At 50.3% G+C, this 17,722-nt stretch overlaps 2 protein-coding genes across 2 annotated transcripts in view; one reads left to right on the top strand and one right to left on the bottom strand.

Moving 5' to 3' along the window:
• The window catches only part of LOC125446542 (suppressor APC domain-containing protein 2-like), an 18,543-nt gene extending 1,183 nt beyond the window's left edge, over positions 1 to 17,360 (top strand). Inside the window, exons 1-5 of the mRNA XM_048520187.2 lie at positions 1 to 125; positions 5,206 to 5,352; positions 8,939 to 9,034; positions 10,515 to 10,637; positions 16,050 to 17,360. The exon at positions 1 to 125 is cut by the window's left edge and continues 1,183 nt beyond it. Of these exons, the coding sequence (XP_048376144.1) occupies positions 48 to 125; positions 5,206 to 5,352; positions 8,939 to 9,034; positions 10,515 to 10,637; positions 16,050 to 16,178 (573 nt within the window). The 5' untranslated portion in view covers positions 1 to 47 and the 3' untranslated portion in view covers positions 16,179 to 17,360. The remainder of the gene's footprint in view (positions 126 to 5,205; positions 5,353 to 8,938; positions 9,035 to 10,514; positions 10,638 to 16,049) is intronic.
• The window catches only part of LOC125446591 (histone H2B-like), a 267,925-nt gene that overhangs the window by 120,104 nt on the left and 130,099 nt on the right, over positions 1 to 17,722 (bottom strand). The gene's annotated exons all lie outside the window — the stretch shown is intronic.

Genomic DNA, 17,722 nt, shown 5'->3' with positions numbered 1-17,722 from the left:
AATTCTTCTCCCCTATAAAGCCCACCCTCTCCCCTGCCCTGAGCCCCATGTCTCTGCCGCCTGGATACACCTTGGTCATCATCCCTGTGCCAAGCCGCCCAGAAGCAACTGCATTTTTCCTGTGGGTAAGTGCTATACTGTCTTCATCCGCCTCACAGTCTGTGCAGACAGAGAGACAGAGTGTACAGGGGAAAGTGCTGGAGAGACTCAGGGACTCTGCAGACAGAGAGAGAGAGAGAGAGACAGAGTGTACAGGGAAAAGTTCTGGAGAGATTCAGGGGATCTGCAGAGAGAGAGAGAGAGAGAGAGAGAGTGTACAGGGGAAAGTGCTGGAGAGACTCAGGGGATCTGCAGACAGAGAGAGAGAGAGAGTGTAGAGCAAAAAGTTCTGGAGAGATTCAGGGGATCTGCAGAGAGAGAAACAGAGTTTACAGGGGAAAGTGCTGGAGAGACTCAGGGGCTCTGCAGACAGAGAGAGAGAGAGTTTACAGGGGAAAGTGCTGGAGAGATTCAGGGGATCTGCAGACAGAGAGAGAGAGAGTGTAGAGCAAAAAGTGCTGGAGAGATTCAGGGGATCTGCAGAGAGAGAGAGAGAGAGTGTACAGGGGAAAGTGCTGGAGAGACTCAGGGGATCTGCAGACAGAGAGAGAGAGAGTGTAGAGCAAAAAGTTCTGGAGAGATTCAGGGGATCTGCAGAGAGAGAAACAGAGTTTACAGGGGAAAGTGCTGGAGAGACTCAGGGGCTCTGCAGACAGAGAGAGAGAGAGTTTACAGGGGAAAGTGCTGGAGAGATTCAGGGGATCTGCAGACAGAGAGAGAGAGAGTGTAGAGCAAAAAGTGCTGGAGAGATTCAGGGGATCTGCAGAGAGAGAGAGAGAGAGTGTAGAGCAAAAAGTGCTGGAGAGATTCAGGGGATCTGCAGACAGAGAGAGAGAGAGAGAGAGTGTACAGGGGAAAGTGCTGGAGAGATTCAGGGGATCTGCAGACAGAGAGAGAGAGAGAGTGTACAGGGGAAAGTGCTGGAGAGATTCAGGGGATCTGCAGACAGAGAGAGAGAGAGTGTACAGGGGAAAGTGCTGGAGAGATTCAGGGGATCTGCAGACAGAGAGAGAGAAGAGATTTAATGTTTCCAGACCTGGCCTGATTCTCCTTCAGAATTGGAAGGGGTCGGAAAATATCTGTTAGGATTTATTTTTGCCTTTGACAGGGAACCAGTGCAAAAAGGCTCGCTGTGGAGAAAGAGAAATGTAGGTGTTAGAAAAAAGCGTGCACGCTCAGGTGTGAAAGAGATCTTTTTGAGGAGCAAATCAGTTGCCTTGTTCCTCATTCCCAGTTTGGAGTTTTGTTTTTATTTCCCGCTGCCTACTCCTTTTTTCAGCCAGGTGTTCCCTGAAAGGGGAAATATGGCTTTCTTTTTTAAAGAAAAAAAATCAACTTGTTTCAGAAGTTTATGACTCACCTGTGGAGCAGGTGAGATTTTAACTGTCTTGCTCAAAGGTAGGAGGAACACTACTAAAGCATACACAAATCTCCTTCCCCCTCCCGATTCCTGGGTGGCTACGCTCCACATCTCATCAGCAAACCTTGCCGATCATTTGCAAAGCCCAACCCCTGGGAGACCTCTTCCTGTTCTGAAAGAATCTGTTGACTCGGCAGGAATTTTGCAGCACGTCACTTCATCTCTGAGGGAGGTGTTGACACAGATGGGACCTTGCACTCTCTCAAAGCAGTCTCTAGAATGATTCTGAGATGTCCTCTTTTTAGAGGATCCACAAACTGAGAACGCCCCCCCCCCCACCCCTCCCAATCCATATGCAATTTTTAAAGTGGGAGTAATTGAAGTGAGGGGATGGGGGGAGCAACACTGTGTTAAAGTTAGAGCTGAGTTCAAAAATGATAGCAGGGCAAATCCCTTTTCCAGACAAAACCTAGAGCTGCAAGAGAACAGCTAAGCATTTCAGACAAAGATTTTGTGGATAGATCAGTGCATTTGATTTCCTTCTTGCCGCACATATCTTGTTACACAGTACAGTGAAAAGTATTGTATAGTGTCGCCACTCTCCGGCGCCATCTTAAAACACAGAAAAAATAAACCAAAATGTGGATATAAAGTGAAGAAATAAAGCGTCCAACTTTACAGTCCCTCTTGGTGAGGGCTCCATCATGGGCAGTGGGGCTCATGCCCCTTTGCTGCTATCACTGGGATGAAAGTTACCACCCTTTGGTGCCAACAACACCTTGACTGAACGGCCTCCTCAGGTTCCATGACTTGGGCCGCTCTGCCTGAACTGTTAACACAGCCCCTGTCACTGAGTTCCTGTCCTTTGGGTGAAAACCAGGCTTCCCTGGCAAGTAACTGCTGTCCACGTGACATTTAATCAGGCCTCACATTGTCTTCAGAGACTGCATCGCTCCCCGTAGTCAGCAATATTGGCTCCAAACAGGCCACTAGGAGTCCCCCAAACAGCCCTGGGAAGTGGGACTCGGAATCCTGGAATCACAGGAGCTCCACCAGGCAAAGGAAGGCCATTTGGCCCAGTCCGAACCAGCTCTTCAAAGGAGTGTGACTCATCGGGTAAACGTCAGTTCAAAATGGCACCATGTGGAGCACCTAGAGCACTTAGAGCAGTGCAAAGTGGAGGCAGCAGCCTGTAAATAGTAGGCCCCTTGCCCATTACTGGCCTGCTGGGAAAATACAGCCGGATGCAAGGATTCGGAAAACAAAACTGCCCGATCGACTACTTTTACAGCTCTTCATTTCAGGAACAAAAACAGAAGTTGCTGGAAAAGCTCGGCAGGTCAGGGGCAGCATCTGGGAGGAATAAGGAATCAGAGTTAACCTTTCGGGTCTGGGGACCCTTCCTCGGTCACCGCACCCGAAACGTTAACTCTGTTTTCTTCCTTCACAGATGCTGCCAGACCCGCCGAGCTTTTCCAGCAACTTCTGTTTTTGTTCCTGATCTGCAGCATCCGCCGTTCTTTTGCTTTTTATTTAGTATTCTTTGTTATAGGAGCCCTGTGCGAGGAAACTAAAATCAGTTTTGAAAGGCACAGGGTAGATTTATCGGCGTAATCCCAGGCATGAGCAACCTCAGATACTCGGAGAGGCCGGATAAACTGGGATTCTGAGCGGAAATGTACTGAGGAATTCAAAATTTGGGGGTGTTTTGATAGAGGGAGGGAGATGAGTTTTTTTTAAAGGCAGGTGGGTTGGTGGCGATGGAACACAGATCAAAAGGAACGAGAGAACAGAGGAGGGGAACGTCTTTTGCAGCAGGCTGCTGTAACTGAGAAAGTGTTCCCTGTAAAAGCTGGGGGAGCCGTAGAAACAGGAGCTTTCAGAGGAGGAGCAAATAAGGAGTTGATGAGGAAACATTTGCAGGGCTGTCAGCAAAGACTATCTACATTGCTGTTTCTGTTAAAAAACTACAGCACTGGACTCAACAGCTCGTGTCTTAATAGTTTTGAGGGATTGAGTGGCCTCATACTTGTGGGGCTGAATGGCCTCCTTCTGTTCCCGTATAAAAGATGTTTCGGGAGGAAATTCCGGAATTTCAACCGTTAAAAGCCAAGGCATGACTGACTTAATCCCGGCCCCTTGCCTTTTCCCCATAACCTTGAACATTGTTTTTGTTTAAAATATCAGTCTATAACCCTCCTCCAGTGGTTCAAACTGCAATAGAAATCTACTGGTTGACTTGTAAACTACAAAACCTTTTTAGGGATTTGGTGGAAGTAGCCTCTCTCATGTCCTGAATTAGATTCACAGTTTTTAACCTCCTCTCGAGGAGTATCGATAACTCTACTTCCGGGCTCCAATCCCGCATAACCCATTTTGCATTTTGATAGAGTCTTTCATACTCATATGTCTAACCTGCAGCCCTTGGGAACCAGTGAGAGAGAGTTCTCGTGTGCTCTTCCAAATGATGTCGAGGGAGTTTCTGCCTCCCGCTGGAAGGGTTGATGAGGCCCCCACTTTAACATTTCACCTGAAAGATGGCTCCTCCAACACTGCAGCACTCCCTCGGTGCCGGCCGGGCAGTGCCGGCCTGGCCGTGCCGGCTGAGATTATTTACAAGGGTTTGCATGTTGGGGTTTCACTATCATTCTTCTTTTGTGCGAGGTGGCCATTCATACCTTACCCAATGTGCCAGTGGGGGCCAACCATTACAACAACAGCTGTGTCCAGATGCAGTAAACTGTCCTGAGTTGATTGACTGGAGAGTCATTAGTGTGGAGAGAGTGTAGGGGTGAGGGTGGCGACAAAGTTTAATGAAACGCCTAAAAGAATAAGGGGGAGAGGCGAGAGCTTGGCCTGACTGTTCAACACTGGGTCAAGGAGGTGGGTGAGAGTGTCTCATGAACACACTGGCATAGTAGTTAGCACTGCTGTGTCACACTGCTGGGGACCTGGGTTCGATTCCACTCTCGAGCAACTGTCGGCGTGGGGTTTCCTTGCGGTGCTCTAGTTTCCTCCCACAGTCCTACGATGTGTGGGTTTGGTGGATTGGCCGTGCTAAATTACCCATGGTGGCCAGGCTAGGTGAGTTAGCCATGGGAAATGCAGGGTTACGGGGAGAGGGTAGGGGTGTGGGTCTGAGTGGGAGGCTCTTCGGAGGACTCAATGGACCGAATGGCCTGCTATCACACTGTAGGGAATCTATTATTCTGGATTTCTTTGTTGGCCAAGTGAGCTGAAGGGGTTGGGGCTAGTTTTCACCCTATTTACACCATTGCCCAAAGCTCGCCCCAAATCCACAACCAGCCCACTTCAGATGCAGAGGGGAGTTTATCCTGCTCTTGGAATGGTCACAAGAGGTAGACCTGTCCCACTGATGCCCTCAAGACCTGGGTAATTTTGGGGGGATGCCTCCCCAATGGGAGCTCTGTGAGGGAGGGGTAGATTGAGGTGGTAAGTAAGGTCTCCGCGGTGCCTTGTAGCATTACCACCAGGGCTCTGCCTGGTGACCCCAAACATTATCATTGGCATTACTGTGCCATGGAGATACATGGGCATCCCATTGACGTCCACATGACCTCAGCTGGATACAGTGGACCAATCACATCTGCTCTCCCTCTCTCTTATGCTGACCACCCATCCCTCCCCCTTCTCCAATGCACCAATGGGAGCTCGTGTTTCACAGAGGTGACCCAGTGACCCACGTGACCCAGGACAGAGAGTCTCACCAAGCTTGTGTGTTTCAGCTGAAGCGCATGAAGGAGCTGGAGCGGCAGCGCGATGCCCTGTGGTACGGCCTGGGTATGGTGGAGCAGGCACAAGACTGGTACAACCAGGAGATCCAGAGCATCCAGCAGCGACTAAGGCACAGTGGCGAGGCTCCCCGAGAGAGAGTGAGCAGGGCACTGCTGGGAAATGCCCATGTTTTCGGGCAGTCAGTGACCCGGAAACGGGAGGAGCAGCTGAGTGGGTGGGGGTGGTGGGCGAGGCGTTCGATGCTGGCGGATTGGGGAGCAGTACTCTGCCAATCTTTAGAGGTTAAGGCTAAACATCCACCTCAAAACCATTTTCCCAGCCCCTGTCCCTAATTTCCTTGGTGGGCTTTAATATCCAAAAATCTGTCTTGGACAGAATCATTGATTGACCTATTAAGGCTGGCCCCTCATGTCTGTTGGGTTAGCTCCAGGTGCTCTGGTTTCCTCTCAGTCAGAAAATGTGCAGGTTAGGGTGGATTGGCCGTGCTAAATTGTCCCGTAGTGCCCAGGGATGTGCAGGTTAGGGTGGATTGGCCGTGCTAAATTGTCCCATGGTACCCAGGGATGTGCAGGTTAGGGTGGATTGGCCGTGCTAAATTGTCCCATAGTGCCCAGGGATGTGCAGGTTAGGGTGGGATTGGCCATGCTAAATTGTCCCATAGTGCCCAGGGATGTGCGGGTTAGGGTGGATTGGCCATGCTAAATTGTCCCATAGTGCCCAGGGATGTGCAGGTTAGGGTGGGATTGGCCGTGCTAAATTGCCCCATAGTGCCCAGGGATGTGCGGGTTAGGGTGGGATTGGCCGTGCTAAATTGTCCCGTAGTGCCCAGGGATGTGCAGGTTAGGGTGGATTGGCCGTGCTAAATTGTCCCATAGTGCCCAGGGATGTGCGGGTTAGGGTGGATTGGCCGTGCTAAATTGTTCCATAGTGCCCAGGGATGTGCAGGTTAGGGTGGGATTGGCCGTGCTAAATTGTCCCATAGTGCCCAGGGATGTGCAGGTTAGGGTGGGATTGGCCGTGCTAAATTGTCCCGTAGTGCCCAGGGATGTGCTGGTTAGGGTGGGATTGGCCATGCTAAATTGTCCCGTAGTGCCCAGGGATGTGCGGGTTAGGGTGGATTGTCCGTGCTAAATTGCACCATAGTGCCCAGGGATGTGCAGGTTAGGGTGAGATTGGCCGTGCTAAATTGTCCCATAGTGCCCAGGGATGTGCAGGTTAGGGTGGGATTGGCCGTGCTAAATTGTCCCGTAGTGCCCAGGGATGTGCTGGTTAGGGTGGGATTGGCCATGCTAAATTGTCCCGTAGTGCCCAGGGATGTGCGGGTTAGGGTGGATTGTCCGTGCTAAATTGCACCATAGTGCCCAGGGATGTGCAGGTTAGGGTGGGTTGGCTGTGCTAAATTGTCCCATAGTGCCCAGGGATGTGCAGGTTAGGGTGGGTTGGCCGTGCTAAATTGTCCCATAGTGCCCAGGGATGTGCAGGTTAGGGTGGGTTGGCTGTGCTAAATTGTCCCATAGTGCCCAGGGATGTGTGGGTTAGGGTGGGATTGGCTGTGCTAAATTGCCCCATAGTGCCCAGGGATGTGCGGGTTAGGGTGGGTTGGCTATGCTAAATTGTCCCATAGTGCCCAGGGATGTGCAGGTTAGGGTGGATTGGCCGTGCTAAACTGTCCCATAGTGCCCAGGGATGTGCGGGTTAGCGTGGATTGGCCGTGCTAAATTGTCCCATAGTGCCCAGGGATGTGCGGGTTAGGTTGGGTTGGCCGTGCTAAATTGTCCCATAGTGTCCAGGGATGTGCGGGTTAGGGTGGGATTGGCCGTGCTAAATTGTCCCATAGTGCCCAGGGATGTGCAGGTTAGGGTGGATTGGCCATGCTAAATTGTCCCATAGTGCCCAGGGATGTGCGGGTTAGGGTGGATTGGCCATGCTAAATTGTCCCATAGTGCCCAGGGATGTGCGGGTTAGGGTGGATTGGCCGTGCTAAATTGTCCCGTAGTGCCCAGTGATGTGCGGGTTAGGGTGGGATTGGCCGTGCTAAATTGTCCCATAGTGCCCAGGGATGTGCAGATTAGGGTGGATTTGCCGTGCTGAATTGTCCCATAGTGCCCAGGGATGTGCGGGTTAGGGTGGGATTGGCCGTGCTAAATTGTCCCATAGTGCCCAGGGATGTGCGGGTTAGGGTGGGATTGGCCGTGCTAAATTGTCCCGTAGTGCCCAGGGATGTGCTGGTTAGGGTGGGATTGGCCATGCTAAATTGTCCCGTAGTGCCCAGGGATGTGCGGGTTAGGGTGGATTGGCCGTGCTAAATTGTCCCATAGTGCCCAGGGATGTGCGGGTTAGGGTGGGATTGGCCGTGCTAAATTGTCCCATAGTGCCCAGGGATGTGCTGGTTAGGGTGGATTGGCCGTGTTAAATTGTCCCATAGTGCCCAGGTTTGGTGGATTAGCCATGGGAATGCAGGGTTACAGGGGGTGTGCCTGGGTGGGATGCTCTTCGGAAGGTTAGTGCGGACTCAATGGGCCGATTGGCCTTTTCTACACTTTCGGGATTCCAGCTCTCGTTGTAAAGACAATGAAGCGAAGTGGGACTAGACCAGGCAAAGTGAGGTTGACTGCCTCTACCACCAGGGGGACATGGATTGCAAGACCACTGTTGCCAAACTCCTCCTTTCTGTCTAAGGGAGGGTCTTGTCGTGACGAGGTGACTCCTTTAGCATCAGGGTGCCGCACAGCGGAGCTCCCCACCCCCTCGCCAACTGCCTAAAAGCAGTGTGTATTGTACCTAGGCCCTCATGAACTACATTCTGTCAGGACTAAGTGGCCCAACACGTGGCCAGCATTGGCCGGAATGACACTCCTTTCAGCTCCTCCTTGTCTCCCATCTGACCCTCAGCACCATGGCCTTGTACCTGTACTGAGAGGCCGGGTCCCGCAACCGCCCCAGGTGGAAAAGTGGCAACCAGATGCCCCGGTGTTGTTTGTAACAATCTGGTCCGCAGCAGTGCTCCGGCCAACTTCTCACCGTCACCCTCCTTGTGGCAACGTCGACTTTTGTTTTGTCTCTGCTTCAGTCTGCACTGAAAGCAACGAACGCTAGACATGACAATGGGTCAGAAGCAGAGAGACCAAGCTAGCGTTCCCAGTTTAGATGACTCTGCCCTCGTCATAGCGTTCAAGCTCAGGAACTGCAGCTAGACCAAAAGCTTAGGGGCGGCATGGTGGCTCAGTGGTTAGCACTGCAGCCTCACAGCACCGGGGACCTGGGTTCGATTCCAGCCTCGGGTAACTGTCTGTGCGGAGTTTGCACATTCTCCCCGTGTCTGCGTGGGTTTCCTCCAGGTGCTCCGGTTTCCTCCCACAGTCCAAAGATGTGCAGGCTAGGTGGATTGGCCATGCTAAATTGCCCGTAGTGTTCAGGGGTGTGTGGGTTACAGGGGAATGGGCCTGGGTGGGATGCTTCAAGGGGCGGTGTGAACTTGTTGGGCCGAGGAGCCTGTTTCCAAACTGTAGGTAATCTAGAAGCTTGATGGGCCCAAGGGCAACCTGGGCCCAGTATGACTCTCTAAACGACATTTTGGGCACGGTGCATGGGGAAAGATTCCTTTTGTGTATTAACAGCAGGCACTGAGAAGCAGAAAAAGAACTGGGGGCTGAGACGTGGAATCAATCGCCCGAGTATTAATATCCTTCTATCTCTCCTGCCTCCTCTCGCTCCTTCTCTTAGGCCTCCTCGTCTCTTGTGAACCGTCCATCCCTCCTTCAGGACAAGATCCAGCACATTAACTGGTGCCTCAGTGACTTCATCTCCAGTGCAGACAGGGTCAGTGCCTCGCTGTTGTTTCTGTTACTTGTGTTTCACAAGGAAGAAAGCTAAATGCTTTGCACACCCAGAGCCAACTTTGAACTATTGGCTCTTGTGGTGTTGTGGAGAGAGCACTGAAAGGAAGGGATATAATAACAATGATGTGTTACTGTGAGGTTGGGGAGGCAGGGATAATTGTGGACCAAGACACTGCAGAGGATTCCGCTGACTTCTTCAAGATAATCCAGTGGGATCCTTTCGAGGATTCCGTTTAAAACCCTTCCTCTATCAGTGCTGTAACCCTTCTGGCTTGTAGAGTCATGACATTGTACAGCACAGAAGCAGACACTTCACTCCAACCTGTCCTTGCTGACCCAGACATCCTAAATTAATTGAGTCCCAATTGACAGCATTTGGCCCATATCCCTCTAAACTCTTCATATACCTACCCAGATGACTTTCAGAAAGTTAGTACCAGCCTCGACTACTTCCTCTGTACGCACCACCCACTGTGTGGAAACATTGCCCCTCAGGCCCCTTTTAAGCCTGTACCACTCTAGTTTTTCCCCACCCTGGGGAAAAGACCTTGACCATCTATGCCCCTCATGATTTTATAAACCTCTAAACGGTCACACCTCAGCCTCTGAGAGTGGGATTCCCTACTACAGAAAAAAACTCAATGTTCCAAGGTAGGGCAAGTCCAAACCAAGAGGGGCAGAGGTTTAAGGTGAGGGGGGAATGATTTAAAAAGGGACCTGAGGGGTAACTTTTTCACACAGAGGGCGGTGTGTGTATGGAATGGGCTGCCAGAGGAAGTGGTGGAGGCTGGTACAGTTACAGCATTTAAAAGGCATCTGGATGGGGACATGAATAGGAAGGGTTTGAGGGGGATAGGGGCCGAATGCTGGGAAATGGGACTGGATTTATTTAGGAATGTGGGCCAGCACGGATGGGTTGGACCAGCTGTACCTGGACTGTACAGCTTTCTGACTCTGAGAAGGTGTTAGATACAATTCTTGGGGCAAAGGGGATCAAAGCGTATGGGGGAGGATTTGGGAACAGGACTCAGACTTGGATAGTCAGGCATGACCACTCTGAATGGCAGAGCTGTCTCGAAGGGCCAAACAACCTCCTCCTGCCCTATTTCACAATGAAGGAGAAAAGACAAACTTACACTTGTTCTTGATTAGTTATGTTGGCAGAGTTGACTCAAAAGTATAGGCCCTCTCATGTGATTTGCTGTGAGACATCCACAAGGTCACATCGCTCTCCTTGCCAGCCAATGCTATAACCCACCGGCTGGGGGAACAACAAATGCACTGGACAGCTTCCAGTATGCCCCACACCTTATTCTTAAATCAATGGGTCATGTGCTCCATTAAGTGAGGGTGAGGTCAACCCTCGTCTGCCAAAATGCAACGCTCATGGAATTACAAGTGCAAACTGAAGACCGCAGGGGTTGTTTCCTCATCACCTGAATGGTCCTTGTTTTTCCCAGATGTTTCTGCCTCACTGCCAGACGGAACAGCCTGACCTAGAACATCTGCCCAGAGCAAACGTCAGGAGGTCCCAGCAACAGAATCTGGAAGCACTGAAACGGCAGAACTATTGGCTGACTAAGGTATGAAATGTCTGTGGATTATTCGCTGTCAATGTCCCTGAAGGGACCTTCAAACTTAGCGATAATGGGCCACTCTCGATCAGGAAAGGCGAATGGAAGTTTCCCACTGATTAGCGTCCATTCGAACAAGGCACTGTCCAGCCTGATGTTGGCTGCACTGGCCCAGCTCCAGTGGCTGATGGTCAATCGATACAACCAATAGGTGACAGTCACAGGCGGTCTTTAGGCACCTAGAGGTCCGGGGATGAGACAGGATCAAAAAATGATGCCATTCAGCCTCTCACCCTGTTCCATGAGATCTGACCTTTACCTTAGCTCCATCCACCCACCTTGACTTCCCTTCTATTAATAACCTTGGCCAGCAAAATTCGATTGGTTCCAGACTCGTGCAACTCGTTTCTCCTCTACTGTGGGAGCTAGTTTGCCACTTCCTGTGTGTGAAGGACGCATTTCCTAACGTACAAACAAGGAGCAAGAGTAGGCCACTCGGCCCCTTGAGCCTGCTCTGCCGTTCTGTAAGATTGCAGTGTGACTGTTTTGCACGTTATCCCTCTCCTGCGATAACCTTTCCTTCCCTTACTTACGAAGAACCCATCTGCCACTTTTGGAGGAGGAGACTTGCGATCATCAGAGATAAGACTTTGTCCTTGTCTCTGTTTTAATTGAATGGTGCCTGTTGTGAATTCTTTCACAGCAGGAAACATTCCCTTCATGTCCACCTGGTCAACATCCCTCAGGGATTGAAGGTCAGGTCTCCTCTCACTCTTCAGAAGCCTTTTCCATGTCAGCCTTGGCACCTTGTCCATCAAATTATTTTGTAACCATCAGTATCCTGGAGAATTGAAAGCAGCCAGACTCCCAGAGGGTGGTCCCTCATTACAGGGAGATGAAGGCTAGTGAGTTTAACACAATGATAGCAGCCAGTACAAGATGCAAACCCTCCTGTTTTTGCCCAGCTGTCCAGCCAACCGAGCTAACCAAATCTGAATTTACTTCAGAAAACTTAGTTCACTCAATTGATGCCCCAGTTCCCCACCTTCAACTCCTTCCCCTGCCCACAGTAGCAGCAGTGAATGCTGTCCACAAGAAATTCACCGAATCTCCTCAGGCCGCACCTCCTAAACCCACGATCTCCATCATCCAGAAGGACAGCGGATACACGGCACCACCAGCCCCCTGCAAGCTCCCCTCCGAGCCATTCACCATCCTGACTCGGGAAATATATCAGCCGTTCCTTCAGTGTCGCTGGGTCAGAATCCTGGAATTCCCTCCCTAATGGGCATTGTGGGTCACCCCACACACTAAGGACTCAGCAGTTGAAGGGAGCAGCTCACCCCTGATACCTAGAGGAGCACTTACGGACAGGCAATGAACACTGTCCCAGCCAGCGATGCTGAAATTCCACAGAACGAATGAGAAGTAAACTTTTTGTAGTCTAATTGGAGCCTTGGTAGCATTCTGTGAAACTGTGCTGCATTCCTTCCAAGGTCAATACATTATTTTCTAAGGTGTGGCTGCCAGAGCCGCACACAGTGCTCCAGATGTTGTTTAAATTGGGCCTCTATAAAGCTGTACATTTTCCATCACTCCTGTTACAAAGGCTAACATTCCATTCACAGCTCCGATCAGTTTTTGTACTCAACAACTGTACGATAGTGGCTTGTGCTCACAGACCCTTGACTTCAGCCCATCAGCAATCTCCTCCATTTTAAATAATACTCAGATCTCCCTTATGTCACTGCAAAACACAGAGCCTTATGCTTGAAGGTTAACCTGCTTTAAAACCCATCTGCCTGTATTTTAACCATTTATTGAATCACCGTCCCCTTATCCTGTTTTATTGCTGTTAACACTAGGGAGCATCAGCCTGTATTTCATCCCCAAACTTGGATTTCCTGCTATAAGAACCTATGAATCAGGAGCAGGAGTAGGCCATTAAGCCCTTCAGGCCTGCTCCACCATTCAATAAGACCATGGCTGATCTTTTCATGGACTCAGCCCCACTGACACATCCCCTCACCGTAACTCTTTAATCCCCTTACCGTTCAAAAATCTAACTTTGCCTTAAAAACATTCAATGAGGAAGCCTCAACTGCTTCACTGGGCAGGGAATTCCACAGATTCACAACGCTTTAGGTGAAAAGGTTCCTCCTCAATCCACTCCTAAACCTGCTCCCTCTTATTTTGAGGCTACGACCCTCGTTCTAGTTTCCAGAGGAAATAACCTTCCTGTTTCTATCTAATCTATTCCCTTCATCATTTCCTATGTTTCTATAAGATCCCCCCTCATTCTTCTAAATTCTAATGGGTACAGTCCTGGTCTACTCAAAATCTCCCCTCATAAGCCAACGCTCTCAACTCCTGAATCAACCTAGTGAACCTCCTCTGCACTCCCAGCGCCAGTACATCCTTTCTCAAGTAAGGAGACCAGAACATTACACAGCATTCCAGGTGTGGTCTCACCAGCCCCCTGTACAGCTGTAACATGGCCTCCCTGTTCATAAACTCCCTTCAGCAATGGAGGCCAATACTCCATTTGCCTCCTTAAGTACCTGCTGCATCTGCAAACCAACTTTGTGATTCTTGTACAAGGACCCTCAGGTCCCCCTCCACAGCAGCATGCTGCAATTTAACGTTTAAATGTATCCCTGGGACTCATCCCCAAATCTTCCAGTGAACATCATACTGAGAGGCTGTATGGAAAAGTTCTCTTCTGCCTCCACCTCAGAGTATTTCACAAACAGCCTCCAGTTTATGTGGCCTGGTGGCTGATCCTCTCGCGAGTGAGAACGCTCAGCTTGACAAGGCAGTGGAAGCAGATGCTGCAGTTGCTTCTGAAAATGGGAATGTGACGATGAGGGGAAAATGACAAATTAGATAAATATGAGGTGCTGCATTTTGGGAACAGCAAATCAAGGCAGGACTTTATATATACACTTAATGGGAAGGTCCTGGGTGTGTTGCTCAGGAGAGAGACCTTGAAGGTGCAGGTTTGTAGTTCACTGAAGCTGGAGTTGCAGATAGACAGGGCTGTGAAGGAGGTGTTTGGAATGCTTGCCTTTATCGGTCAGTGCATTCAGTAACAGGAGTTAGGATGGTCGTGTTGTGGTTGTACAGGACATTGGTTCAGGCCACCTTTGGAATACAGCCGGTCTCCCTGCTACAGGAAGGATGGTGTGAAACTTGGGAAGGGTTCAGGAAAGATTTACAAGGATGTTGCTGGGGTTGGAGGGTTTGTGCTACAAGGAGAGGCTGAACAGGCTGGGGCTATTTTCCCTGGAGCGTCGGAGGCTGAGGGGGGGGACCTTATAGAGGTTTATAAAATCATGAGGGGCATGGATAGGGAGAATAGACAACGTCTTTTCCCAGGGTGGGGGAAGTCCAAAACTAGAGGGGCATAGGTTTAAGGTGAGAGGGGAAAGATTTAAAAGGGACCTAAGGGGCAACTTTTTCACACAGAGGGTGGTGTGTGTATGGAATGAGCTGCCAGAGGAAGTGGTGGGGGCTGGTACAGTTACAGCATTTAAAAGGCATCTGGATGGAGACATGAATAGGAAGGGTTTCGGGAGATAGGGGCCGAATGTTGGCAAACGGAACTAGATTTATTTTGGATATCTGTGTCAGCATGGACAGGTTGGACCAAAGGGCCTGTTTCTGTGCTGCTTGACTCTATGAAAAAAGTGTGCCAAGCACTGTTTGTACTGAGGGGGAAGGCAATGTCTCAAAGAGCTGTCGTAGATACGATGGGCCAAACAGACTTGGTTCTGCGCTGCTTGTCTCTACATGCCACCCGAAGCTTAGTACACACTGTAGAGCCATAGAGCATTGGCTTGTTGTGCGAAGTGTACCGTGATACGGAAATACAAATGTTCCACGTTATATCATTCCCCTCTGCAATATTCTGCTGGAAATCACACACCTCCATTCCTACATTCAGCTTAAAAAAAATTAAAAGATCCTAAAGTGAGTTTCCCCAAATGCTCTAATTGTTTTCATTATATGACGTGATGTGCGTGTCACTTGTCAGGCAGCATTTATTTCCCATCCCTAATTGGCCAGAGGGCAGTTAAGAGTCAACCACATTGCTGTGGATCTGGAATCACCTGTAGGCCAGATCAAGTAAGGATGGCAGCTTCCTTCCCTAAGGAGCATTAGTGAACCAGATGGGTTTTTCCTGATATTCGGCAATGGGTTCACTGTCATCATTTGATTCTTAATTCCAAATATTTTATTGAATTCAAATTCCAACATCTGCTGTGGCAGGATTGGAACCCATGTCCCTCACTCATTACTGAGTCTCTGGATTAATTGTCTTGTGATAATACCACTAGTCCATCGCTTCTCTGTGATGCAGGCTGATATGAAACAGACCAGCTGTATCTACTGAACAAAAACAACTTAATTCAAGTAATTAGACTCTAGGCTTAAGTAATTAGTTAAACACAATGACCTAGTGGTATTATCGCTCAACTGTAGTCCAGAGACTTTGATAATGTTCCCATGACCCATATTCAAAACCTGCCACTGCAGATGTTAGAATTTGCATTCAATAAAGTATCTGGAATTAAGAATCTAATGATGGCTGTGAATCCGTTGTTGATTGTTGCAAAAACCCATCTGGTTCACTAATGTCCTTTAGGAAAGGAAACTACCATCCTTACCTGGTCTGGACTCTTAACGGCCCCCTGGGCAATAAGGGATGGACAATAAATGCTGCCTGGCCAGTGATGCTGTCATCCCAGGAATGAAAAAAGGAACAATTGGAATACTATAAGTGTAGTCTTTCCGCCCATTAACTCCTCCTTACACACATACAGACACAATAGACATGGACAGGGACGGGGATAAACACAAGCACAAGGAGAATTTTTCCTATGATCCGATGAGATGGCTCCTGCTGATCAGAAGTTTCTTTTTCTGAGTTTTGCTTTTCCGTATGCTCCAACTAATTTGTAAGAGGCACAGGGTGGCTGGTTCACTGATAAGATATCCCAAACTTACCAATGAAAAGTCACAGTTTATAACAACTGCTGTTAAAATGAGTTTTAATTGCAGAAAAGAGAGAGACAACTCCAGAGCTGCTGGTGATCCAATTCCTGCTCTGTTCCTAGCACCCCCCCACCCCCCAAGCCGTTCAGTTACCTGTCAGCCAATTACATGGTTGTTGGCAGGCAAAAGGGCTTGGTCATCCACAGTTGGTTACTAGTCCATAGACCAATCAACATTTTGTCCATTTGTAGACAGAACCCCTGATCACCTGTTAGTCTGCACCAGCTTCTTAACTACATAGAAACAATGCTTGCCCTGAGGGTGCACTGCTTGCTGAAATGTGAGGAAAATGTAGACAGGGTTCTTTCCCATTTCAGTCCACAACGTAACATGTCTTTACTGGTTTGGGTTTCTGACCCACAGGAAGTGTCGAAGAAAAGCCAGTGGATCACCCAGCTGGAGCAGGAGAAGGCAGTGCTCATTAAGCAGCTACTGGAAGCTCAGCTTGAAGGTTACACCCAGCCTGGGTGCGACAGCTCCACCTTTGTCTAGACTCACCAAAGCTTCAGTCAATAACAACACCTCACTACCTGGGAGCCAGGAGGGCCCTGGATCTTCCCTGCATCAGGCCCAACACAGAGCTGCACTATCAATTACTGAAGAATCATAGGACAGTTACAACACAGAAGGGCATTGGTGATGGAGATTAAGGTTAGAGGCCACGCGATTGAGGTGGGAGTCTGGACAGAATAGATTAGGAGAAACTGCTTGAGAACCAGCAGGCACAGAGTTCAGGGGAATGGCAAAAGGGAGAAATGCGGCCAGTGGCTGGGATCTGGATATGGGCATGCAAAGGAGGTAATTTGGATCCTGCCCTTGGCAGACAATGAGCCACACGAAATGGGGGGTGTGGCGCGAAGTTGCACAGAAAAGGCAGGAGAGGGGAATGGGCCCGACAGGTTGCCCTCACTTGGGGCCAGCATGGGCACAATGGGCCAAAAGGCTTCCTGCCTTACGTAGCCATTGTATGATTCGAAGAGCAGTGATCCGGAATATCTCCATCCAGTTTCCTCTCGGTCATCTCATTCCCGGGAATGAGGGTCCCATCTGGGGCAGAGTGTAGGTGGATAGTTCCCAGAAACACACCCCGAATGGGATGATGCCACGCCCCCACCCCTACAAAACAGCCAGAAAACATTTTGTTGTGGAACATGCCCAGCACCTCAGGGTGGGGGTGACTGAGATGCTTGGTCAGAGAGAGTCTGTTTATGGGAGGAAGGAGAAGCAGAGGGCTCAGGAAAGGGAACTGGGGGTGGGGGGGCAGGTTTCGAGGGGCCCGGGCACAGTCGCGATGGCTGGCAAGAAGGCTCCGAAGGATGTGCTGGAGTCAGGGATGTGAGGGGGACAGCAGAGTTTGCAGACGCTTACAGGGTCTGAGAAAGTCACGGAGGAAAAAGAGAATTTGGTGGGGGTGGGCGCAGTTCTCACTGCAAACTCCCAAACAAGTTGCTGACAGGAGCTGCCCTCAGGAGGGACATCCTGCCCATCATCACTAACGGGCATCCTGAATCAGAGGGAAGAGTTCCTCACACAGCATCACGCCCAGCCACCCCTAAAGCCAACACCCTCACTCCACCCCTAACACCCCCACCCCAACCCAAATCCAAACCCAACCACTCCAACACCCCAACACCTCCACCCCAACACCCCACGCCAACCCCAACCACCCCATGCCACCCCCACCCCCACCCCAACCCAAACCCAACCACCCCCCAACCCCAGCCCCCACCCCTCCGCCCCCATCCCTCCACCCCCACCCCAACCCAAACCCAACCACCTCTCCACGCCAACCCCAACACCTCCACCCCAACACCCCACGCCAACCCCAACACCTCCACCCCAACCCCAATCCCAACACCTCCAGCCCACCACCCCAATCCCAACACCTCCAGCCCACCACCCCAACCCCAACCCCCCCACCCCAACCCCAACCCCAACCCAACCACTCCAACACCCCACCTCTCCACCCAACACCTCCACCACCGCACCCCTCCACCCCCACCCCAACCCAAACACCCCTCCACCCCATGCCAACC

This window comes from Stegostoma tigrinum, chromosome 34 (genome assembly GCF_030684315.1).
Source record: "Stegostoma tigrinum isolate sSteTig4 chromosome 34, sSteTig4.hap1, whole genome shotgun sequence".
Taxonomy (NCBI): Eukaryota; Metazoa; Chordata; class Chondrichthyes; order Orectolobiformes; family Stegostomatidae; genus Stegostoma; species Stegostoma tigrinum.
The sequence above is the reverse complement of the archived record's forward strand: the minus strand, read 5'-3'. Positions and strand labels throughout refer to the sequence as shown.